The sequence below is a fragment of the Propithecus coquereli genome, unplaced genomic scaffold (genome assembly GCF_000956105.1).
Source record: "Propithecus coquereli isolate 6110/MARCELLA unplaced genomic scaffold, Pcoq_1.0 Scaffold17, whole genome shotgun sequence".
NCBI classification, from domain to species: Eukaryota; Metazoa; Chordata; class Mammalia; order Primates; family Indriidae; genus Propithecus; species Propithecus coquereli.
In genome coordinates this window covers 6,626,643-6,652,487 of record NW_012141635.1, presented here as the reverse complement: position 1 = coordinate 6,652,487, position 25,845 = coordinate 6,626,643, and the positions used below count along the sequence as shown (strand labels likewise).

Sequence of the window (25,845 nt, the reverse complement as noted above, 5' to 3'; positions counted from 1 at the left end):
TGAGTACAAGGTGGGTTCGGTACAATGTTTTCATCATTTTCATGATTTAAATGTAAAATTTCTTTTTGCTTTCTCTTTCAGTGACTACAGAAAAAATCCAGGAACATATCACCAAACAGGTATTGCCTTATTTCTCATAAACTGTAATACAGAATTTTATTTTAAATGTTAATAAGAAAGCATTTATAAGTGCAAAAGGAAAAGGTAATGCTAGTTGTTGGTTGTGAGCAACATATATGGCATTGGTTCTGAGAACAAATAAATTGGTCATCTGTGGATGATCACGCACTTTCTTTGTCTCTCTCTCCCCAACCCTATTCCTTTCGTCTCCCCCATCCTACCCAAATGGGAACCAGTAGACAAATGGGACTCTGCCAGTCCTAACTTGCAAGTATCCCTCTGACCATATCCTGACCCCTGCATTGATACCATCACAGCAGCAAATAAATACTTTCATCTACTTTTCCCTTAACTAAGGTGACTGTTCTCTGTGATTTTCTCAAGTTTTAATTAGCTCAGCTGGAAGTCACTCCCTCCTAAACAGCTAAAAACGGACCCCCTAGCAGAGGAAATATACCACAAGTTGACTTCCCATTCTGGTCTTTCATTTCCACTCATAATTAGCCAGCATCTTCCTGTCTGCTTCACTATTTTCTTATCCAATCTTACTAACCTATTTTTTTGTATGTTCAGGTAGCTGGAATCTTTGTATGTAACCATGTAGAGCTTGAGACATGCAGCCGCACATACAAGCCAAGGGAGGCCTTCACTAAAAGCGTATCTTGCCTCACCACCCCCCACTCTTTCCATAGGCCAGTTACGCTGTAGTTTCTCCAAATGCTGCCTTTGCCACTAGACTCAGAGAGTGCAAACATTGGCCTGTGTGGAAACTTATGCTCAGGTTTCACTCACATATATAAATCTCCACGTATTTCTTTTTTTCTTCTTCTTTCTCTGGCATAAATTATAACTCACCCTTGCTGAGGAGAGGATGATAAATCTACATTTACACCAGTCGAGGGTGCATTTTTCGAAGTCTTCTATGTGCACTGCAATGTAAATTCCAGTTCTAGTTCCAATTGCAAATAAGTGCAATCAATGCAAATGAAGTTCTAGCTTTACCTAATCTGTGCCAGATGCCCTGTAACTCATCAAACTTTAAAAATAGTTTATTCATTTGGCCAATATTCTATACTGCAAATTCAGTAAGCAAATTTAATGTTTATCAGGTGCCATTTTGCTTTTGAATATAATTGTGAATCTTGACTTGTAGCAGCAGGCATCTTAACACTTGAAAATACCATCATTGTATAATAGCAAAATCAGCTGGCCATTTCAACTAATTTATTTGCCTTTCGAACTTAGTTTCTTTATCATTGTATTTTCAATTATGTGCTCAAGTGGTTTGGTAAGGCTGAGCAGTTAACCAGTAAAGTTTATTGCTGTCATTTTTATTTATTTAAGTCACATGGAAAATACTTTTCCTAATAAAGAGAATTGTTTTCCGTATTAACTTAACAAGTTAAAGCTGTTGGTCAAAAAAGATGCTTAAGTCATTTATTATGGATAGATTTTCATTTCCTGTTTTTCCTTCTTTTTACATTTGGCAAAACTAATAGAATATATAGACAAAAAAAAAAGAACACCAAATATTTACTCATAATCTTAAATATTAATTTGATGCCAGATAAAACCATAATGGTTTCCAGTCCCAGCAGGAGAGTGAAATTCTTTGGATTTTAACTTAAGAGGGAACAGTCTTAATATTTTAATTATATATAGTCATTCTCAGAATAGAGGGTTGTGTTGTTCAATCATTGTCTATCAGCTTATATTTCTAATCCTACAATGAAATTTCTATTTATTCTTCTCCCAAGTAGGGAAATGTTCCCCACCCTCAAGAATACAATACAATTCAAAACAGCATCTTACACCTCTAATTTATCTAAATTCTGGCAAAGTGTCAAGAAATGAAATCACCTTCTTTTTCAAATTATTCGGCCACCAAAAGAATTTGGCTCTAGAAAAACATTTTGAAAACCCACTTTGGATAATCAGTACAGAGTTTTTGATAAGAAAGGAATGTAAAATGGAGCAGTGTTACACATTAATCTTGCCCCTGAATCCTTCCCACTAGGCACGGTACATGGTGTAATTAAATGGAAATGGAAAATCGAGTCCCTCTTTTTCTCCATTAGGCAAGCTATGGGTTGTGCACCTATGTGAGAAGGCAGGGCTGGAGTGGAAGAGAAGCTCAAGCTTGCTGCCCAAGACGCAGCCTGTGTGTCTAGCCCACAGCTATCTTGCCACACCTGAGCTCTGAGAACAAACAACGATTTGAGTCCTCCGTAGGGAACGCCGGATTCTTTCCTGTGTAATTCACTGGGGAAATTAGTATGCTTTTTAAAAGTAACTTGTTAATGCAGCTTGTTTACAAGAAGAGGACAAAAATGAGCCGTGCACTGCTTGGCAGCGTATATCCCAGAATGAAATGAATGCATGACCCATTTTTTCAGCTGTCTCTCCAGCAGTTCAATGCTGCAATAATTTCCTATCTGAAAAATGTTACTTAGAGAGATGAAATCTCCTATAGGTTTTCTGAATGATTTTTACTATGGCAGATTAAAGATCATATCTCAAAATATTACCAAAAATACCTTTTAAAACCAAATTAAAATATGGTCAACATGAGAATGGAAAACTGAGTGTAAAAACCTTTTCATTTAACTTTGAGAAACTGCCCAATTGTATAGTAGACAACTGAACCCTGTAGTAAATTAATACCTTCCGTTTATGCCTTTTTTCTATAGTAGATAATTAAAACCCATAGTGAGCTAACACCTTGTGTTTGTGTAGCTAAGTGACAAAGAGGGACACTGAATATGGGGCTCCGTTCCTCATGGAGAGGATGTCTCTGCTGTGGAGAGCAGGCCCAGACAGGTGCTGTTTACCAGAAATGCTCACTTTTCCTGATCACCCAGTTTGGAAGGCACCCAGTGTGCCATTATAACTACGTATTGGTTTCCCGGGGCTGCCACAACCAAGTACCACAAACTGAGTGGCTTAAAGCAACAGGAATGTATTGTCTGACAGTTCTGGAGACTGGACATCCAAAATCATGGTGTCAGCAGAGCCATGCTCCCTCTGAAACCTGTAGGGGAGGACCCTTCCTTGCCTCTTCCGGATGCTGGTAGCTGCCAACAGTCTTTGGCATTCCTTGGCTTATAGCTACCTCACTCCAGTCTCTGCCTCTGTCAACACATGGCTGTCTCTCTGTTGTCCCTCCTCTTCCTGTAAGGACTCGGACCTTATTGGCTTAGGGTCTACCCGCGATGACCTCCTCTTAACTTGATTACATTTGCAAAGACCCTATTATCAAATACGGTCGCATTCTTAGGTACTAGGAGTTAAGACTTCAACATATCTGTTTGGGGGATGCAATTCAAGCCATAACAAGCTGGAAAGCTCAGAGTTATCCTTGACTCCATTTCTCTCTCTGAGCACCAAGCACTTCTGATGCAGTCTCCTATAGACCTCTCCAAGCCAGCCCCTCACCTCCTCCCATGGTCCCTGCTTCAGATCAGGCTTTCATCTCACTTGCTTGGCGGCTTCACAAGGCTCTCCTGTAAGTCTCACCACCTTTATGTTCATCTTCCATTCCGTTCCAGTTTGCCTTTTAAAATACCAATCATCTGGCTTCCTTCCTCTGCTGAAAAACAAAAACTAAGTAGAAAAATCTTCCTCATCGTCGGCAGTGATTATTAACCCTGCTGTACATTATAATCACCCCTGAAACTTGTTAGCAAAGATGCTGAGACCCCCACCTCCAACTCCAACCCCAAGAAATTCTGGGTCAGTAGTTCTAGAAATGGATCCAGACATAGCACAACCCACGGACCAGACCAAGAGGGGCCATGTGCTTTAAAAGGCTCCAAACATCACAAACACAGACATGCAAAAGACATTCTTTTTTCTTCTCAGCCTCATGTTTTAAAATTTGATAACCAACTGAGCACACACAAAACATGAGAGTGGGACATAGAGGTTGAATTGTGTCATCTTGGCAAGTGGGGCAGGCCAATAAAAGAGTGAAATTCTCTCTTACTGAGAGAGGTCAGGCTGCCTGGGTCCTGTGAAACTGGAGAAAGAGAGGCTGCCTTAGTTTCTAGGTATCTGCCCTATAGTCCCTGAAGTGGGAGGATGTATAGGCAGACTGTGTTCCCCAGACAACTGTACTTCTATCCTCTCCTCTGCTCGGGGATGTGGGTGGAATGGGTAGGTATAATTTAGGGTGGTGCTTCGAACCTCCTGGTAATCTGGAATCAGGAAGGGAGGCATGAGGTAGGAGAACCTGTTCTTCCCAGTAACCTGAAGACCTTGACTGAGTCCTTCCCCATCCTTGATAAGGGCAAATGCAGCCACTGCCCAGGAGTTCTCACCCTGAGTCCAGCTTCCATCCTGCCCTCCCCCTGAAGGTCCATGTGACCACTGACGCCTCTAGTGGCAGGGTGACCTTCAAGGAAAGAAGGGCTCCTTTAGCCCCCTCTTAGCCCCAGAGCAGTCCCTTGGATGGGAACAAGGACCAGGTATTGGGTGTAGCTTCCTTTAAACCTTTGAAATATTCAGGCATCCAGTATATGGGCTTCCATTCATACTCTTGCTCTACACCCCACACATGTTGGGGACAACCCTGCCCGGACATTTGCAATTTTAAAAACTCAACATATGATTCTAATGAAAAGCTATGTGATATTAATAAATTTCTAACTTTTGAGTGTGAAATACAAGGCCCTGGGATCTCGAACTCCTTTGGAAAGGACACTCCCCACCTTCCTAGATTTATTTCACAGTCTACTCTTTTACATAAAATTATTGTTTCATGTGCATAGAGAGCAGTAAAACTCAACAGAAATCAACTAGTGGGGAGGGGGCAAGGGGAAAGAGAGGATGGGAGAAAACCTACCTAATGTATACAATGAGCACTATCTCAGTGATGGGCACAATTATAACCTTGGCTCAAGCATCATAAAAGCAACCCAAAACATTTGTACCCTCATAATATTCTGAAATGAAAAAAACTGTCATGTCCTTTATAAAACTATTTCACCAACATACTAACCCCTTTCTCTACATGTACATCATTTACTCATATAACACCTAACTCAAATATTACCTCTTCCATGAAGCTTTCCTTCATCACATAGCTAAGAATCATCTCTCTCTTCTGTGATCCCATTTGATTTTATCTACCCCTTTGCTATAGACCTTTGCATTTTCTACTCTATATTTTAATTATTTGTATCCTAATATGATTTTTGTGACTAGCTATATCATCCTAAAGGTAAAAGATCATGTTTGGTTCATTTCCATGTCCACTGTTGGGCCCGGCGTATCATAGGGACTCAACCAATTGCTGGCTGAATGTAAATTCTTCAGCTCACTAAATTATTATCCCAGTAGCCAGTGAGACTGCTAAATTTGGACAGTCTATTCTCTATACATTGGAACACTCAAACCTATTGTGTCATTGATTCTTAGAAGGCAGGAACCAGGTGTTGTCCTTTGCCCTACCACGTAAGGAATCTAAACCAAAAACAGAAGAACAAGCCAAGACTGCACATGGTCTTAATGAATAATGATCAGTCAGAGGAGTGAAAGAATCAATGGGCAGGGAGATCCAGATCTTTGTTTTACCTTTGCGTCTACCTTCCATACTACCTGCAGAACGTCGAACAGTTTGCTTGGATCAAGACTTGGGCACCTGATTTTTTTTCTCAAATATAAGTGTGGCAGTGCCATTCAGTGATGCCTTTTCAGCGTAGTGTGATCTTTAGAACTTCTGTATTTAAAGTGGGATTGCATTACCTTGCACTATTCTTATCAAAATGGCCACGCACTCAAGGAGACAATTTTGACTTAAAGATAGTTTCTCTTTGCAAGTTCAGCACTAATGGAGCTAGTAAAGATCCCATCTCCCCCTAATTCTCTTTTAAGATTATCTTCAGAATTGGCAGTTGTGCTTTTAGAAAGCTATCCACTTTATAAGTCTTTTTTAAAAATGCTTGAAAGCAAGACTGAAAGACTCAAAAAGGGGTAGCAATAATGGTGGTGGTTAGCAAAGAAGAATTTGTAAAAGATGGTCTTTATTAAAGGTCAGATGGCTTCATACCTAGAAAATACTTAAGTGTGAATGTCAAAGGGCTGGGCCTCGCCTCTTTGACTGGAAGCCAAGAAGGTTAAAATATTGTGTAAGGGTTATCTGTGGAAAGGTACAGAGATTGACACAGCAAAGGGAGGGTGAGAAAATGACCTTCACGTGTTTTAAAAGCATGACCACCAAGAAGAAAATAATGGTTGGAATGAACACTGAGAGTTATTTACAATCGAATATGCAGGTAGTTCTCACGCAAGCATTCAGAATGCTTCTGAATAATTGCGACCAATAATTGTGCTAGTCACTCGGTGCTCCATGTCTCATTTGTTTGTACAACAATCCTATGAGGATCAGGATTGTAGTATCCATTTCATACAGATGGAAACTCAGGCTTGAAATCAGGTTCAGTAATTTTCCAGGTCTTGCCATGTTTAGAACTAAATTAATGATAATAATAGTTAGCATTTTTATTAAATGCTCCATGAGCTTTGTGTGAGGGCACTATGCTAAATTTTACATAAAATTATCTCATTTAAACCTCATAACAGTGACCCTGTGTAGTAGGTTCAGATCAAAGGAGTCAAGCTTAGTGAGGTTAAGTAGCTTGTCCAAGCTCATGCACGTGATAAGTGGCCACACCAGAACTGAATCAGGCAATCCAACTCTACAGAATGAGCAATAGCTGCTGCTCTGTGCTGCTTTAAATTTAACACCTTTATTTAAGGGCACACAGCTGGGAAGTGGCAGAGCTCAAGTCTGAATCCAGGTGTTTCTCATTCTCCAATTCCTGGCCTCAAGCGATCCTCCTGTTTCAGCCTCTCAAAGTGCTAGGATTACAGGTGCACCCAGCCAAGGTGTATTTCATTCTGAGGTCCGTTCTCTTCACCATTATGCCATACTCCTACCTCCTCTGAAAGTTGTTCCGTTAATTACACTATCCCACTTATGACCACCCTAATCAGCACCCCAATTTTGACACCAATACTGAAGCAGTTTGTTGTGAGAACCTGGAATACAGATATTTGTGGATGTGGTATGTGTTTTTTCAAAGTAGTTTAATAATCAAGATAAGCATACACTTACTCTGGGGTCCCTGTTGAGCAGGAAATTACTTTTTTAATTAAACAAGTGAAAGATCAAATGAATCTGGTCTAAGAGAAAACTATTTGTCACCTGAAAAGAGATTAAAAACTAGCTTGGAAAAAGTATACATTGGGATAATCTGTTGCCCACTGGCAATTTTCCTCAGCAGAACCCAGCCAGAAACATCATGGAGTCAATATCAAACGAGAATTGAAATAGAAACCTGTATTCTCACTCACTATAATATGTTCTCTTACTCTTTTATTTTCCAGGCAAGTACCTTACTTCTAAAAACTCTCTTATAAGTTCTTCATTGTTGGTGATTACAGTGTCATTGTCTATGTACCCATGTGAGAAAATAGGGTGTTCAGAAACTCTGTACTCGAAATGTAGCATTTGTTAAAAAGAATAAAAATAGTGAATTTACCATCTAATGTAAGTGAATCACACTATCTAAGATGCTATCACCGAGGAGGCCAACAAAATCCACTTCATGAATAATTTTCAATCTGTTTCTTTCCTTTTTCCTCTGCTCTTTTGAGTTGTTCTAGTCATGTCCCTCTCTACTTGCTAGCATCTGTACCAGAAGATTAACTGAATAATTAAAATTTTTCAGCTTAGCATATTTTATTAGCAAAATGGTTAGCACCATCATTTGGGATTTTTTTCTCAACACATAGTAACAAAAATCGCAGCCAAGTTCTAACAGCAAAGAATACAATTAGTAGAGAACATTCGGTATTCAGTAACGCAAACGACATGTCCATGTAGAGTTTTTCATTCACTTCCTGTGTTAAAGCCACGGTCAAAATGGGCCAAAGAGCCAATTTGTCATTATGCTTGAGTACACATTCTAAAACGCAGTATATTTTCAGTCTACCTTTAACTGTCTTACCCATTTTATTCTTTCTTCTCATGATAAAGAATGGAATGAAGGACTCAAGCGAAAAGGGTATCTTCTGGAATTGTGTGAAAGAAGTACTTGAGTAGTCGTCATTTGGGATAACAGTTGCTCGTCGACATGAAAAAAAAGTTGTATTTTAAGAAATAGTGATGGCTCACACATGTAATCCCAGAATTTTGGGAGGCTGAGACCAGAGGATCACTTGAGGCCAGGAGTTCAAGATCAGGCTGAGCAAGAGCAAGACCCACATCTCTACAAAAAATAGAAAAAAAACAACTAGGTGTGGTGGCATGCACCTGTAGTCCCCGTTACTGGGACTGGAGGCTAAGGCAGGAAGATCACTTGAGCCCAGTAGTTCTAGCCCAGGCAACAAAGCAAGACTCTGTCTCCAAAAAAGAAAAAGAAAGAAAGAAAAAGAAATAGTGATAATGCTGCCAGGCCAATTCTGTAGAATTCGTTTTATATATGTGGTCTAGATACCCTGAGGCAGATCCCCTGAGATATCCGTCAGTGGACTTCCCTGATACTGTGTGTAGACTTTTGTGTGTACCTGCACTTTACTGAGGGTATTCGGTGCCCATCAGAACCTCAAGAGTGAAGGAAATCACCCCAGAGAGTTTTCTACCTCTCACTAGAGAGAGAAAATAATCCCAGATATCCCTTTTATTATGTACCAATTAAAACCAATTTTATTTAAGCTTTATTTTATAAAGTAGCACTTACCAGAAAACAAATTTCTAGGAAGGAAAAGAAATACAGACAAATAGTGAAAATTCAGAGTATCAGGAAGGATCCAATGAAAACTTCCTTGTCTTTATTATCTTTAATGTGGAAAAAGTTATTATCCACAGAAGTGTTATGTTATATTCTGTGGTCAACCATCAAACAAGGATGGAATAAACAAGATTCTTCACTGTTTCATCACTGGGATGTTCCTTACTCAAAGTGTATTAAAAGGGAATATTTTCATCATACTCTTACTGGATAATTCAATTAGGCCAATGTTCTATGGATGTTGGAATAATGTAATTTACTATGTTGAATGATTAGCCAATCAGATTTCTCTCATTTTCTAAAGCAACGGGTTGATTAAAATGTGACCATAAACAAAATAGATTTTATTAGGCATAATCTACTTTGTAAACAAATGAAATTAATTCTTTGCCTGACCTAAAGCTTTGAAAATGAAAGACCAAAATTGAACACATGCTTCCAATTTTGGTTCTGTTACAAAGATGACACTTAATATAAAAGCTACAATTTAACTTCCCCTCAAGTATTCCATACTTGAGACTAAATGACTCTTAGAAATATGTTCATCAACAGATGGGAGCCACTTATGGCCTCATAAACTCCAAAGCAAGTGAAATTATCTCAGCAAAATAGAAAGAGATTACAATAAAGCCTCATCTGGTTATCTTGGAGATGATTAATGCATTGCATATTGGTTCAATGATGCAATGAATATTGACAGATAATCACCCTTCTTCATACAACAGAAATACTGAAGAAACAAATGCCAGTGATGTATGCTTTTCATCAATCAATAAGCAATTTCAACACATGCCCTGCACGTAGAGCTATGCAAATGCTATGCAGGAAGTGGAAGGAAGTGCCATCTCAGTCACTGTTCTGGGGGCTTTCTGTTTTGAAATAAAAGACTAACAAACCTGAAACACTGCACAGAATGGCAGAGGGCATGTCATTACTTGCTTGCATATTAACTGTACGGTATAGAAAATGTGGGAGTTTGAAGAAGTCAACAATCAATGAAAACGACATTGGTCAGGGAAGGATCACGGAGGGCTTTGAAAACCAAAGTTATTCACATTTGATGCATCAGGAAATATAATGTGGTGGCCCTGAAAATGTTAGAGTTTGGAAATGACCTCAGAAAAATTAGTATGGAATTTTTCTCAAAACTAGATGGTATATTTTCCTTTTTGCTCCATCTCCACTGGTACCAGCCACCAATTTCTCTCCAGCCTACTCTGATTTCCTTTTGCTTCCATTCTTACTAGCCCCAAGTCCATTTTCCACTTGGCCAGCTGAGTGAGCTTTATAAAATGTAAATCACTTCACATTATTCCCCTGTCTAAAACCTCCAGTGGCTTATGTTACACCTCTGATCAAATTCAAAGCCCTTACCGTGATCTGATATTCCCATAGGATGTGTTCCTGCCCTCCTCCTTCATTTCATCTTGTGTCACTGGGCTGTTCTCACTCATGGGACAACATACTGTCCTGCCCTCTGTCCTTCCACTGGCCCGGCTCGTTCCCAGGCAAGGGCCCTTTGTATCCACTGCCCATGCCTGACATGCTCTTCTTCCGGATCTTGGGTTCCTGGTCACTGTTCAGATCTCAGCTCCAGTAGCTCCTGCACAGAGAGATCTTCCCTGGACATCTATTTAATGTGGTTTTCTCCCCTCTCCCTCTGACATGCATGGTCTCTCACATCACTCTGTTTCAGTGTTTGCATCACACTTAGCACCATCTACATTTTTATTGTCCATTTGTCCACGTGTTTATTATCTATCTTCACCCACACGAACACAGGTACCATGAAAGTAGGAGCCTTGTCAGAGTTGTTCACCACTCTAGCCCCAACGCCGGAAAATAAGTGCACATATTAGGTGCTCAATAAATGCTTCTTGAATGAATGTGTTGCTTAATTAATTCTTCCAGATGCGACAATAGTCTAGGTATGAAAACAAAAAATGTCCAAGCAAAATATTGACAGTGGGAACGAGCATTTCAGGGGGAAAATAAGTAGAGTTTGGTGTCTGAATATGGGAAAGGAATGAACAATCTAAAACAAGGATTAGTTTGAGGTTCCCAGAGTTGCTGCAGAAAGGTGATATTCTTGGCAGAAATATAAAAGTTGTGGTTAAAAGCCACAATTAATGGGTATACACTACCTGTCAGACAGTACATGTTTATTTTTCCCATTACTCAATGTATGAATCACCATGGAGACGGCATCACAGAGCTAGGTCTCAGTGATAAAAAGCCATGGGGACCAGGTTCTCGGTCCCTGAGAGTTTATCAGGGATTGAAAGTTACCTCCAACTTGTCTCCTTTCATCCCTGGTCCAGACACACAGATCACAAGTTCCCACACGTTACTGTATGTCCCTCTGGATTTGCAGCTGCTCAGATGCCAAGATTTAAAATAAATTCTCTTAAAAAGGCCAACAAGAATGAAGACATCATCACTCCATAACCACCAAGTCTGGATACATGTGTTCCTAATGGTAGTGTAGAGACAGAAGCGGTGATAAAGATGCCATGAAGATAAGGAGCTCGGTTCTAAGGATGCCATAAAAACTGAGCAGATGGTCACAACCTCTGTGTGGTTTATGCTACGTGAGGAGAGACCCAGAGTCCAGGCAGGGCTAGCTTACATCATGGTTGTTGAGGAGCAAGAGCCTAGTATAATACCCTGGACATGCTGAGCATTTGAGATTGTTTAGTAGAGCATCAGTTCTTGGTACCCAACACATATCGTTCAAACTGGAGAAGCAAAGGTTGGGCGATGTCCAATGTCCACTCTAACTACAGCTGACCCAAGCACATTTGGGCACCTCAAGGGGGCTCAGCACAAACTATTACATTCACTTGGATCTAATAGCAAGGAAACACTCTCGTAGTTACAGATGTGATGAAACTGAGAGGCCAATGTGTGTTATGTAGTGAGAAACATACGGTTTTGGAGCTAGACACGTCTGGATTTTAATCCCAGCTCCAGCAATTGCCAGCTGTAAGACACTGAGCAAGTTTAATGGAGATATGACCATAATCACCAGAGTCAGATCTGGAATGAGGATTAAATTCAATTATGTTTGTGCAGCACCTCCATCGATACTTATCCAAAATCCACTTGTACCACACGTATCCTCTCCCTACACCTTCAGGAGCTCTCCTTTTACTAAGGGCGAGTGGAGCCCTGTAAGGGTCAAGACAGACAAATGGACTTTCCTTGCCAACTGATAGAAATACACCCCTCTTCACTCAGGAAGAATGCTCTGCACTTGGGAATCTCGATATATGGTCATGAGTCTCAGGTAAGGCAAGAGGGTCCTCCCACTGGTCTGTGAACTGATCAGAAGTACATGTCCTTCCTCTGATTTTGCAGTCGAATGACATTCCAATCCATACACTTTGGTCTTGCTGCAGTATTGGCTACAAGCGAGTTACTAGTGGCCTCCCGTGATGGGAGGCCCTATGAAAATTCCCAGAATAGAACCTGAGAATTCCTTCTGCCTTCTGTGGACAATCCCTTTTACTTTGTTTGGGGAGTAGGTGGAGTTAATAAGCTGTGATATTATTCCCGATCAAGGTGCACACAGACATGTTTTCTCCTTCCAAGGAGCAGATTACAGAATCAGCCGTAGTGAGAAAAGGGGGTGATGATACAGTATCTGAAGGACTTTTAGAGAATTATATTTGTTTACTTTATGATATCTGTGTCTCTAGAAAAGATTAGGTAGAATCCTGTCCATAGGTGTCTCAATGGAAGAGAGAATTGCGGTTGGATGTCACTGCTAGCCCCCTGTGTGTCGTCGCTGCTCTTGCAGTTAGCAGTGCTATTCCCAGGGCTCAAATGGCTTTGGACCAGTAGGTAATGAGTGGGGGAAGAAACAGGGCCCCTTCCCCCCATATGCTGCTTCCTGGGACTTGGGCTCTGCCCACAGGAAGTAAGAGAAAGGGCTGGTGTGCCCTGCACAGTTGCACTTACTGAGGCTGGGCTGCAGGGGGCAGGCACCCCTCTGTGATCCTCCCGTGACCAGGAGGAGCTCATTCCACACCAGCTCTGGGGAATGAAGTATAGACACTGAAGATTCTCATCCTCAGGCCAAGAGATCAGGATCAGTGCAGCTCAAACCTGCCTTTGCAGAGAAAGAGAACAGAAGGCGAGATCGTGGCTGTGATCATGCCCCATTTTGGAAACCCCCAGAAAGCTTCAAAACTTAAAATCAATGAGATGATATTCTGAAAATAAAAGTGATAAAATTTATCTGAATGCATGAATACATACATTGCGAATACCCATTTGGTCCTCATTTTGTTTCGTTTGCGCTCTATTCACTCCGACCCGGTCATGACAACCCACTCGACTCCCCTCTTGCCTCTGTCCTGCTTTGCTGTTAGTGTATGTCCTGTATTCTTCCTTTGCATTCCTCTCCGAATGAAATCCCCGAAAGAAACTCCACTCAGCATGGCCTCAGGGTCCCCACAGTGTGAGCTGGTGCCACAGGCAACCCTCTCCTGCTAACTCAGGGCCCAGGTAATCCATGGTAGCACCAAAGTGTGAGCTGCCTGCTTTTCGCTGAGCGTTGGGCCAGGCTTTGGGGAGCTGCCTTGAGCAAAGCTGAGTTGTCAGACATACAAGCGCCATAAGTCAGAGGGATGTGTGTGTCACTCAAAGGTGCTGACACAGGCAAATCCGATCTGGGGCTAGCAGATGCCTAGCCCGATGAGACAAATGGAATGCATTCCTGCCAGTGTCCCTACACTCTCACACTTGGCGTTGCTGCTCCCGGGGCTCAAGTGGCTTTGGGCCGATAGGCAATGGGTGGGGGAAAAGAAACAGGCCCTGGGTATATGCTACTTCCTGGGATTGGGCTTTTACTCATGCTATAGCCCCTAGCTCCACCGTTATCTTGACTCAGCTGTTCTCTTCTACTTGGACTCCTATTGCACTTCTCTTTGGGCCTCCTCTCTCTCTCTCTCTTTCTCTCTCTCTCTCTCTTTACCAATAACTGGCTGAGTCTCTTCATGTTTTCCAGTCTAGAGCCCACAGGGGAGATGGGCTAATTGATTTAGCTCCTTACTCTCCACCCACCTGGGCAGTGTCTCTTCCTCCCGGCCCCACTGGTTGCCAGCTGGTCTATGGAAAAGCTGCCCTCGGGTCAGGTGCCCAGACCTGATGGAATTAATGTCCACCCCTAATCACTGCTTATGTGCACAGTGCCTGTTGTCATGGTCTTTTGAATCTGAAGTTAGGAAGGCGGCATTATAAATGGTATGGCCAGTATTGGGGGGAAATCAGAGAAAAAAGGCACAGAGACCGGATGCATTAATATTTTGGAGAAACCTGTCATATGTCAGACACTATGTGTCAGGCACTGTATTAGACACTCCATAACTACATTTATCTAATTAATTCTTTAAAAAATTTATCTTTTCCCAACATCAGAGTATGAGAATCAGAGGGCAGAGATTTGAGCATGGCTCTTGGGAAAAGAGTCCAAAGAGGCTTCCTGTCGGTGCTAGGTGGTGCTGGGTCTTAGCACTGCCCTCACTGAGCAAATCTATGTAACAGTGTTGGCTGTACCTTCTGTATTCCTCCATTTCTTAGCATTCCCTTGCACTCTGGCCAGAGTTCCAGCCACCCTGCCTGCACGCAGAGCAGGCTGGAATTGGCAGGCCTCTCCCCCAGAGCCTTCAACCTCAGCTGATAGGATTTGGTAGAATAACTCTCGGGCACATGTTATACAGTGGCTCTGAGGGATCCTCACTAGAACTCAGCTCCTGCTCTAACTTGCTCAAAAATTCACCTCCATTCTGTGCCTTCTCTTCCCTATCTTACTTCCCTAGTCTCCTACCAATGTTTTCTGGAATCAACTTCAATATAATGATTTGCATTTAACTCCTTGACTCAGGGTCTGCTTCTAGGGAACCACGAATGATGACACTGTCCTAAAATCACCCAACTAATGGGTAGAGGACCTGGTTGATGTGACTCAAGAGTCGATGTTCTTAGTACATTGCTGATCTACCCAGACACGTGCTCCCGGTCTCACAACAGTGTTCTCTTGCATTTCCAGTCTCCATCCCAGGGGAGCACCCCAGTTCTCTCCTCCAGGATTGACCATGTCTCTGGCCCTCCCTGGCCCCCTGGTGTACATGAGTCAGACCCCAATTCCAATGTCATTTCATGGATCCATCATTCTCGCCTATGAAAATCTTTTACTTGCTAATCCATGCCCATAAGAGCCCTCTCCCAGGAATACGATCTCTGCTCAGGTACTGCAGCTCAGAGCAGCTGGTTCCTTCCTCCCACCACGCTCCTAAAAATAAGAGCAAGTACTCTGCCTGGCAACTGCACACTCTAGAGCAAGGTATTGGAGTCAGGGTTGGCTCCTCTATTTCCCCTGCAGAACCCTTTCAGATACAACATTATTCTTGGCATTCCTCTTAAATGCAAGGAGAGGAGAGGCTGACCAATAGTAATTTTAGAAAACTAACCACCTGGAGATATTAAAGAGCCATATCTAGAATCTATTAGATACCTAAAATTCCAATGAAATACTGAAATCCTAATTGTCAAACACTCACTTACTCTAATTCTTTCATGCCAAATACAATTGGCTGGGTTTTGCCATTCCCATCCACATTTAACATGGACAGACACACCCTAGGAAGTAAAATAGTGAGACCAAACATTGTGAATATTTCATTTATCAAGTTGCAGCTCCTCATTAAAGTTTTGAGTTTCTTTAAAAAACAAGGTAGTCTGCTAAATAAAGTTTACTGGGTTGCAATTAGAGAACTGGACTGTATTCCTGACTTCTCTGTTGGCTTTGCAAAGTGACCTTGGGCAAGTTGTTACACAAGTCTGTCTTAATTTATTTATCTGTAAATTCAAAAACAAAAGAATAGCCTCATTCTTTTTACAAAACTTGGAAGGAAGAGAGAATGATAAATCTATAAAAGCATATTGAACCCCTTGGGGGAAAAACCTTATCTGCTTATATATATGTCAAGGTTATGTCTCTTCGCAGCTTCTGATGCTCTTGTCAAACCGGAGAACAGCACTGTTCTCCACAGAAACTCCCCCTGATGTTCACATTGTGTTGCATCCTCAGTCCTCATATTTTAAGGCTATTGGCTGCAAGGGAAAAACATAGATAGGAATTAAATTTAAAATTGAAAGAACTGGCAAATAAAACAATAATTTCAATCCTTGCATCCCAGGTGACCATAGAAATTAGCTTGTTGGATCAACTTGAATAGCCTCACTACAGAAACTACTGTTTTGCGTGTGTTTAAGCAGTTTTGAAGATTGTAGCTTGGAGAAGAGTAAAATCCACTAGTTTCTCTCTTTATCCTTTTTTCCCCAACTATTGATTATTCTTTCCTGTTATCCGTAATTGTGCTTTCTTTTCTTCCGCTTTCTTTCTTTGCCTTTTCTCCGCTTCAGTTGATCTCTTTTCTCCCATTCATCGTTGTCATTGTTGGGCATTTGTCATGTACTTTCAACTTTGCTGAGTGTTGTAAGTGAGAAAGGAGCAGGAGGTGTAAAAAGAAGAGGAAAAAACTAATATTTACCTAGAAAATGCTTGTCACATAGAAGTTGCTTAATAAATAAATATTCATTAACTAAATCAATAAAAATACCTAATATTTATAGAGAACATGTTTGTGTTAAGCAATCTCTACATGCATTTCCTGTAATCCAACTACCCTACAGGGTAGATACTATTGTTCTCTCCATTTTATACACAAGGAAACTGAAGCTTAGAAAAACAAAATAGGTTAACTAAGGCTGCCCGGATAGAAAACGACAGAACAGGGACACAAAACCAGTTCTGTCTGACTCACAAATCCAGGTTCTTAACTACCATACTCTCTTGTAACAGGCATATGCCTGGTGCTTTCCTGGCATTCGTGCATTTAATGGACATTAAGCAAGGAAGAGATTGCTTGATGCAGGATGTAGCTGAAAAAAGCCATTGCATGACTAAAACAGGTTCATGGCACAACTTTAGCAATAGCCATGTTAACGTGGGCAAGTTATTTAAATTCTTTGAGCTTCAGGTTCTTCATCCATAAAACGAGCATATCTGTATCTCCTCTTTGAGCTAATGTGGTGATTAAATCAGCTTGCTCCATGCCCTGGCCTTTTAACTAGGCAAATGAGATGAAGAAGAATATTCAAGAGATAGGAAATAAGTCACAGAGACAGGCGCTCTCCTAGCATCACGTTCTTTCTCTGTCACATCACCTGCCATAAGTATGGTAATTCTTAGTTTTCTTATCTCTGTGTCCCTCCCCAACCCTGACCTTGAGGCTGGGGTCAAGAATCAGGGACCAAGCCTGTCTCACTAGCTCTACAGCCAACATGAGACCAACGCCTGGCACTGGGTACTAGGACTTCATAGTCACGCTCTTCCCAATTGTCCCCAGGCTATGTTGGAAGTGCATTCACAGTCGTCACCCCTCTCTTAACTATGCCATCAGCTTCTGAAGCCCTTGACCCAAGATGTGAGCATAGCAGCTGTGGCATGGAGGGACCAGTGAGAGATGCACAGATTCATACCCCCAGAAAGGACTGACTTCCAAGCATCCCACTCACTGTCGTCATTAATCTTATTAATGACTAGAGATATTGATCTTCCCGTCAACTAAATTCAAACATACGTTGTTAATGCATGATACTGTTCTAGATGCTAGTGGGCGTTATATAGATTCATAAGACTGCACACTGACATTTAATAAAGTTAAAATAAATTACAGGGATAGTCACCTGAACAACGAACTATAACAACTACCTAGAGTAAAATAAAAAGTGCTAAACAGAGGACTTAACACTAAAACTGGGCTGGTCTTTTCTTCATATCCTGAACTCCCATTTCTGCCCTCCCAGCTCCCAGTAGCACATTGCTGGAGCCTTTGCCACCCTGGTAACATTAATAGATTAGTTAATTGTGGAATGATTTTCTTAATATACTCTTCCCTATGAGCCTGTCAGCTACATGTGGGTAAGGATCACACCTGTCTTATCCACCACACCCTCCCTGGCATTCTGCACAGCACCTGATGTGGACTAGGCCTTCAACAATTTTGACAGGGAGAAAGGGAGAGCAATTCATTTCAGTGTCAAGGATCAAAGACAACTTCACAGAGGGAGTATACTTGGTGCAGAAACCTTGAAAAATAACAAGAATTAGGCTTTCAAATTTATTGCAGAGTTAATGCATATTCCACACATTCTTTCCATTAGAGTTCTTTGGATACTCATTTTTTTTTTCATCTATAGTGACTTATCTTTCAACTAACTTTGCAATATCCACTCTTCAAAGGTATTTGTGGAAAACTATAGCTTTCTGTCATAGCTTACAATTTAGCTCTTGTTAAAAGAGTTTTTCTAACAACAACAAGAAAAAAATATAACAACGTAAGCTGGAATCAAATTACTTTCCCCACAGGTGGTACACACTAAGCACTACAGTTGCTTCTAAGGGCGTGGAATCATTTGCTGGAGACCTGGGTGGTTTTCATGGAGAAAGTAGGATTTTTATATTGAACCAGAAGATTTTGAAAGTCCCAAGAAAGGGGGAGACTCTGAGTAGGAGATGCCGAGGGCTGGATGGGAGCAAGTGGAGGACAGAGCATGCGTCAAGGGAGAAACAGAAAACAAAGGTAGAAGAGGCCCAGTGGCACCAGGCTGCAAACGCCAGCCGAGGAATGGGGACCTCAGCTGATAACCTAGTGGAGCCAGTCTGAAATGTTAAGGGATGAAAAATAAAATGTTTGGGGAAGAGTAATTGGTAATAATTTGCAGAGAGACTAATTAGTAGGATAAAGAATATCCAATTAAGAGGCAATAAATTTAAAAAGCTGAAAGAAAGAGGCATTATGAGATGTAAAATAGCCAATTTACTTTCCGGTTGTTAAAGCGTCTCTCACACTTTGCGAGTGGGTGACCAGAAAGCAATAAAACCATTTCAGAAATGGAAAACAGCGTAGCAGGAGCCACTCCTGGAGGGAGCAGGATAAAGTCTGGCTTTATGCATGTTTGCTTTACAGACAATCAGAATGAAGTGCCCCAAGGAAAATGGAGAGATATAAGATTTTACTCTTTTTATTATGGGTGGTGGTGGTGTGATGATGGTGATAATGATGATGGTGAGGGGAATTCATAAGCCTTGAACTTGCAATGCCATTAGCTTTGATTTTTATCCAAACTCCTTAGTCATGGAAAGTCTTTGCTGTGATTGGAAAGAAATGGAGTTGGGTGGGAGATGTCACCACGGCCTAATCACAGATTTTATAAGATAAGCAACGATGAGATGAGGGGCTCCATGAGGAGGTCTGGTGGCCATCCAAGAGGACTTTGCCATTACTTGAGAGAATTAACCCATTCCCCACATCTTGATTTGGTCAGAGTAGAGCAAACTGACTGGCATTCAATAAACTAGCCAGAGAATGAAGTCTAATGCGTGAGTGACGAACTTTTCCCTCCTGTAGTCATCTCCCCAGCTAAATCAGTCATTAGAAATTGTTTTGGGGAATGTGGACTCCCAGCAAAGGGAACCGGATAAGCAGGAAAGATACTATATCTGGCCCATGTGCAGGCTTATGGGACATCCCTACCCTACATCCAAGTTCTTTCTCTTCTTTCTAAAATATTCAAGTCCACCAGGTTTGGTGTCTCTCTCCCCTGGATAGTATGAGAGGAACTCTTCAGGGCTTGTCGCTTATATTTTTATTCTCTTTGTTATACTGTAGTTGAGTGGTCCCCAAATGCTACCACTGCCAATGGAGCACCTGGGGATCTTGTTTAAATTAGAGTCAGGAGCCTCATTTGGTGTGTCCACAGTAAGGCGCAGGAACCCATTTGCTGGCGAGCCTTCCAGGGGTTCCCAGACAGCATCAAGTGACTTTGAACCCATCTGATTTGGCTGGCAGTTTAGGCTCCAAGCCTCCACGCCTACTTCAGCATGATCAGCTTTGCATGTACCTATCTTATTTGTTTTCTCTTCTGCCAAAGATTCATTTAAACATGCATTTTCAGCACCTGAACAAGAATTGTTTGATTGTTGATCTAAGTTAGCCTTGACCTTTTGATTAACACTGTTTTTCTTCAACAAGATCATAAAACAATTGTTCAGTAGCCTACCATTAAATCATAACCACATTTACTTAGTCAAGAATTATTTATTGATCATCTTGTATCTTCCAGGCAATGTGCTAAGTTCCATAGAGCTGTGCTCCCCATCCCCCGGGCCACAGACCGCTCCCAGTCTATGGCCTGTGAGGAACCGGGCCGCACAGCAGGAGGTAAGCGGCAGTGAGTGGGCGAAGCTTCATCTGGATTTACAGCCACGCCCCATCACGGCATTACTGCATAAGCTCCACCTCCTGTCAGATCAGGGCAGTATTAGATTCTCATAGGAGCATGAACCCTACTATAAACTGCACATGTGAGGGATCTAGATTGTGCGCTCCTTATGAGAATCAAATGCTTGATGATCTGAGGTGGAGCTGAGGTGGTGATGCTAGCGCTGGGGCACGGCTGCAAATACAGATATCATTAGCAGAGAGGTTTTACTGCACAATAAATGCAATGCACTTGAATCATCCCAAAACCATCTCCCCAACTCTTCCCACCCCTTCCCCCCGTGAAAAAATTGTCTTCCATGAAGCTGGTCCCTGGTGCCAAAAAGGTTGGGGACTGCTGCCATAAAGAACAAGAAAGGTAAGACCTCTATTGTTACATTCTAATGCAATGGAGGTGGAATGGGGTGAAAAAGACAACAGAGAAGTAAATACATAAAATGCTGTGAAGAAAATAAGCAGAATGCTGTGGGAAAGAACATAACTTAGGGTGGATAAGGAGAGCTCCCATGGAGATGACTTTCTAACTGAGAGCTAAGAAATGGAGAACCAGCCTTTTTGGCTGCTAAGAGCCTGGATAACATAGTGAAAAGTGGTCAAAGAATTGCAAAACAGGACATAACAATGAGCTGGAAGGTTAGAGGAGGGTGGTTAGAGAGATGATGGGAGTGGTACAGGCTCTGGTGATGGGTCTACGTGAAGTGGGGAATTCATCTGTTAAAAAACAAGATGGTCAAGAAACTGAGAGTTTATTGGATGTCAGCAGAGTCACTAAATCTCATGCTAAGAGTAGGGAAGAAGAAGCAAAGTCTGAGTTAGAAGCTACAATGCGTTGAAGTGGAGAGATCAGTGGCAAAGGCAGATGACACCATGAGGAGGGGGAAGAGTGACTTAGCAGGACACGTCTGTCTCACAGAAGCAGGAGGTTTTGCTGAGTGATGTCCTAGAAGCAACCGTGCACTGCAGGAAAATCACTCCCTATTTTCTGGCCAGAGAGACAGGTGGTTCAAGGAAGTGAAGTTTCATCCACTTGAGAAAGTACAAGGCAAGCAGAGCCTTGGGAGCCCGCCAGGTTTCATTTAGAGAAAGTCTTGGGAAACAAACATTCCAGAAGTCCCTGGAGATTAAGGGGGAAGTGGATGACCACAGAGCAGAAAGTCGAGAGGGCAGTGGAAGGCTGATTTTGTTTTTGTTTTTGTTTGTAGGCAGAGAGGAGAGTTGACTAAGGCACATGTAGAGACACACAAATTACAGTCTGGATAACGGGCAACTGGAGAACTTTGAAATTCACTAGGTCACTGAGATAAAGTACTGTTAGTACTGCTACTACTAAAACAATAGTTACTATTTACAGTGGTAATAGGAGAAGAAGCCATTGTAGAAATATCATAGTAGTTTTATTTTAGGCCTAAGCTAAGCACGTTCCATGGGCATCTACCAATAACCCTATAATCTTTCAAACCTACAGTCAAATTTTATGTTATTGGTGACAACTTTATATACCACAAATCACTGATCAGAGTAAAGAAGGATGCAGGGCTTTGGAGTCATCCTGGCAGCCTCTGGAGAAGATAGCAGACAAATGGTTTTAGAGTTGAACCCCCAAACAGATGGTCCAATGGTATGGAAGATTTGGAGTGGCTGTTTTATGGGGCTACACAGTTGGTGTATGGTAATCAGGGGGTTACTCACACTGTCCTCTTGCACTAGAAAGAAGCAGCCCCCTTCGAGCTCAGTTGGCAGTAGGGCTATGCTGTCTGGAGGTGGCTCTGTCCCCAGTGCTTCATTCCTCTGCCCTTTTGCTCAATTTGCTAGAAAATTTTTAATCATCCTTGAAAACCTAATTCCTTTCATTCACTTATTCATCCCACAAATATTTGAGAGCAACTATTATAGGCTGTAGACCATTCTAGACACTGGGAATACAATAGTTAAAAAAGATCTATGTGTGTGTATATCTAGAGATACACACATATATATACACACATATATCAATATATAGATATATAGAGAGAGATATCCCCTAAGAAACGTTCCCCGCCACTCCCTCCACCTCTAGGCTGGTTGACACCATGCATCACTCCCACAGCACAGCATTTATTCATTAATTTTTCCAATAACATGCTGACAACCATATGTGTGTATCTTCAGCCCACAACCATCCTTTTTATATCTAAATGAGATCGTATTACTTTTCCACCAAGAGCCCTCCAAAGGCTCCATGGTTTACCCAGAGTGAAAGCCAAAGTCTTTACAATTTTTGTTCCTATCGGAGGATGCCACCTTGTAAATCCCACCTCCCATGTCTTCCTTTTCACATTCACTGTGGCAGTTGTAGGAAGGATGTAGTCAGATGAAGAATATGTGGTAAATGGGCTCATTTATCCTTCTGGCAAAAGAACTAAATTTTTATTCTACTCTTGCTACAGTTTTATGAAGCAGAACATCAACTAGACTTTTCTGGATTCCTCAGTCATTCTTCACTTGGGAAAGAGAGATGGTCTCATACATGAATGAATAGTATTATGATTATAGTTCTTAAATTATTGTGATAAATACATTTAGAAAAATAAAACATTTCCCAAGGGAAAAAAATATCATTTTTTGTAAGTGCTTAGAAAACTGAGGTGGTCATCAGGGTTTTACAATTAGCCTTGCTACAATTATAAGTTGTAATTTATGACTCTGAACCATCATATGCGTTACAGAGCGCCCCCCAAAACAATAAAAATTTCAATCCGTATGCAGGCTGCATTTTGCGTCTCCATTCAGATGCACTAAATAACTAAATCAGTTCTTGAAGATAACACACTCATTAATATCTCGAGAGTCATAGATACCCAGAATGATTGAGTTGATTCTATTGTGTTTTGGGAAAAACTAGGAAGAAAATCCAGGGCCCTTTCCTCTCTATCCTGTGGATACCATTTTTCATTGCTACATTTTCTGTGAAGAAGCTTGCCACAAAATGTATATTCAGCATGCCTTGCTAAGTTGTTCTGGCAGCTCATATGAAATATGCTGTCTTCGATAGTATTTTAAAACAAATATGTTAAGTTCCTTCTCTAGTATACCCACACTTGTGAACATGTTTTCAACATTTCTCCTTCTCTATTTTAACAGAAACCCAAGTTTCTCATGCCTGAGGATCGAAAGGAGAAAAAAGAAAATCTTCTACTCAACCCTGAGAGGACTACTAAGGTCTTAACAAAGACAAGCCACTCACAGGGACAGGATCAAGCTTTGAGTAAGACCACAGGGTCACCAACAAATGAGTCCGTTGAAAAACATCAAGGAGCTAAGACTCTTTTCAAGAAGTTCAGCAAAATGAATTGGCCACTGGACATTCACCCTTTAAACAAAAGTTTAGTCAAAGATAATAAATGGAAGAAAACTGATGAGACCCAAGAGAAACGCAGGTCTTTCCTTCAAGAGTTTTGCAAGAAGTACGGTGGGGTGAGTCATCCTCAATCACAACTTTTTCATATGGTATCCAGAATCTATGTAGAAGACAAACACAAAATCTTATACTGTGAGGTGCCAAAGGCTGGATGTTCCAACTGGAAAAGAATTCTGATGGTACTAAATGGGTTGGCACCCTTTGCATACAACATCTCCCATGATGCTGTCCACTATGGGAAGCATTTGAAGAAGCTAGATAGCTTTGACTTAAAAGGCATATATACTCGTCTAAATACCTACACAAAAGCTGTGTTTGTTCGTGATCCCATGGAAAGATTAGTATCAGCATTTAGGGACAAATTTGAACACCCCAATAGTTATTACCATCCAGTATTTGGAAAGGCAATTATAAAGAAATACCGACCAAATGCCTGCAAAGAAGCATTAATTAATGGATCTGGAGTCAAATTCAAAGAGTTTGTCCACTATCTCCTGGATTCCCACCGTCCTGTAGGGATGGACATCCACTGGGAAAAGGTCAGCAAACTCTGCTATCCGTGTTTGATCAACTACGATTTTGTAGGGAAATTTGAAACTTTGGAAGAAGATGCCAATTACTTTTTGCAGTTGATTGGTGCTCCAACAGAGCTGAAATTTCCCAACTTTAAGGATAGGCACTCTTCCGATGAAAGAACCAATGCCCAAGTCGTGAGACAGTATTTAAAGGATCTGACTAGAACTGAGAGACAATTAATCTATGACTTTTATTACTTGGACTATTTGATGTTTAATTATACAACTCCATTTTGACAGTTCTCATTCATTTTCTAAAGCCCTGTATTTACTTAAGAATGATGAGTTCAAATCAGCTACTGTAATTTTCCTGTAATTCTCTGTAAGAGAGAAATTTAAATAATGGCAGTTGTCTTGACTTAATGAAGATTTTTACCAAATAGTATGACACCAATTGGTACAAAGTTATGGGAAAGTCACCTAAAGGAGACATGTAAACAACTTGAGTTGCTCTAAAATGTTTGGAAAGAGCTGCTTTTGCATTATGGATACTATTGTTGAAGCAATAACCTAGCCAGCGGTTACATTAGCTAAAACAGCCTCTTGAGATGATAGGAAAAGGATCTAAATAGCATGAGTGTATGTCTATGTCCTGGAATTTACTGTCTAAAGTGCATGAATATATTTTTGGCCATCTATGGCATAGTAATCAAAACATTGGCTAGTTTTCTTACACCCTGGAAATCTTCCTATTAACTGTAATGATAAATCCACTTTGAAATGACACTTTGGACTTAGTCATTTTACTTTAGATTGGAAGGCATTATGTGATTTACAGTATGAGACTATAGCAGAAAAACCAGATGAGGCTACAGCTTTTTATATTCAACAGCCAATAAAAAATGCACAACATGCTAAGATCAAAGCAACAAAAGCAACCTTCCTCTTTCAGAAAAACTTAAGGGAATTGATTCTGTTTTCTTTTGAGCCCTCCACAAAGAGACAAAATGAACACAAGCACTAAAGGTCTACATTTCTGAAGCAGGCGGTTGAGAAGTTTAAATCTCATCAGATATAAATGTGCTCCTAATTCTGGTTTAATTGGGCAGGGGGGAAATTGTTTCAGGATGGAATAATCATCAAAAACAAAAGTTGCCATTCTGAATACAGACCTCAAACAATAACCAAGTTTTATAAGAATATTATTTGAATCAAAGCATCATGCGCATAGCTTTATATGTGGAATACACCCTAAGAATAGCTTTTGTTTTCAGTTTAATTATTCAGCTTGGGAATGACTTTTTAAAAACTAATATACCACTTCAAAGATAGGTTATGTGCTAGAGAATAAACATAACAAGAGCCCCTAGAAATGTTTTTTAATAGGCTTATGCATAAGCAAATTAAGGTATTTTCTTTTTAAGTTTAAATATTCCACACTAACAAAGTCAAATACCATTGTATTCAAAAATTAAATCAAAGTCTTTGGAAAATAGGACCATGTGTCACCCTTATGAAAAGTTATAATGCATTTTGGAAATTTTTTTCAAAGGACCCTAAATTGCAAGACACATTTGGATGAGAAGCTTATTTTAATTGGTCAACTGTTAAGCAAACCACGTTAAACCTGCGTTAAGCAAACCACATGTCATTCAAGCCTTGTT

General features: G+C 40.9%; 1 protein-coding gene across 2 annotated transcripts in view; it reads left to right on the top strand.

Moving 5' to 3' along the window:
- The window catches only part of CHST9 (carbohydrate (N-acetylgalactosamine 4-0) sulfotransferase 9), a 121,834-nt gene extending 96,724 nt beyond the window's left edge, over window positions 1-25,110 (top strand). Inside the window, exons 1-2 of one of the 2 annotated variants that reach the window (XM_012641766.1) lie at window positions 84-119; window positions 23,390-25,110. In XM_012641766.1, the coding sequence (XP_012497220.1) occupies window positions 23,405-24,478 (1,074 nt within the window). In that variant the 5' untranslated portion in view covers window positions 84-119; window positions 23,390-23,404 and the 3' untranslated portion in view covers window positions 24,479-25,110. Of the gene's footprint in view, window positions 1-83; window positions 120-23,389 lie in introns of those variants that run through there. The other variant, XM_012641765.1, reaches the window with a different exon arrangement.
- The last annotated feature ends 735 nt before the right edge of the window (window positions 25,111-25,845 follow it).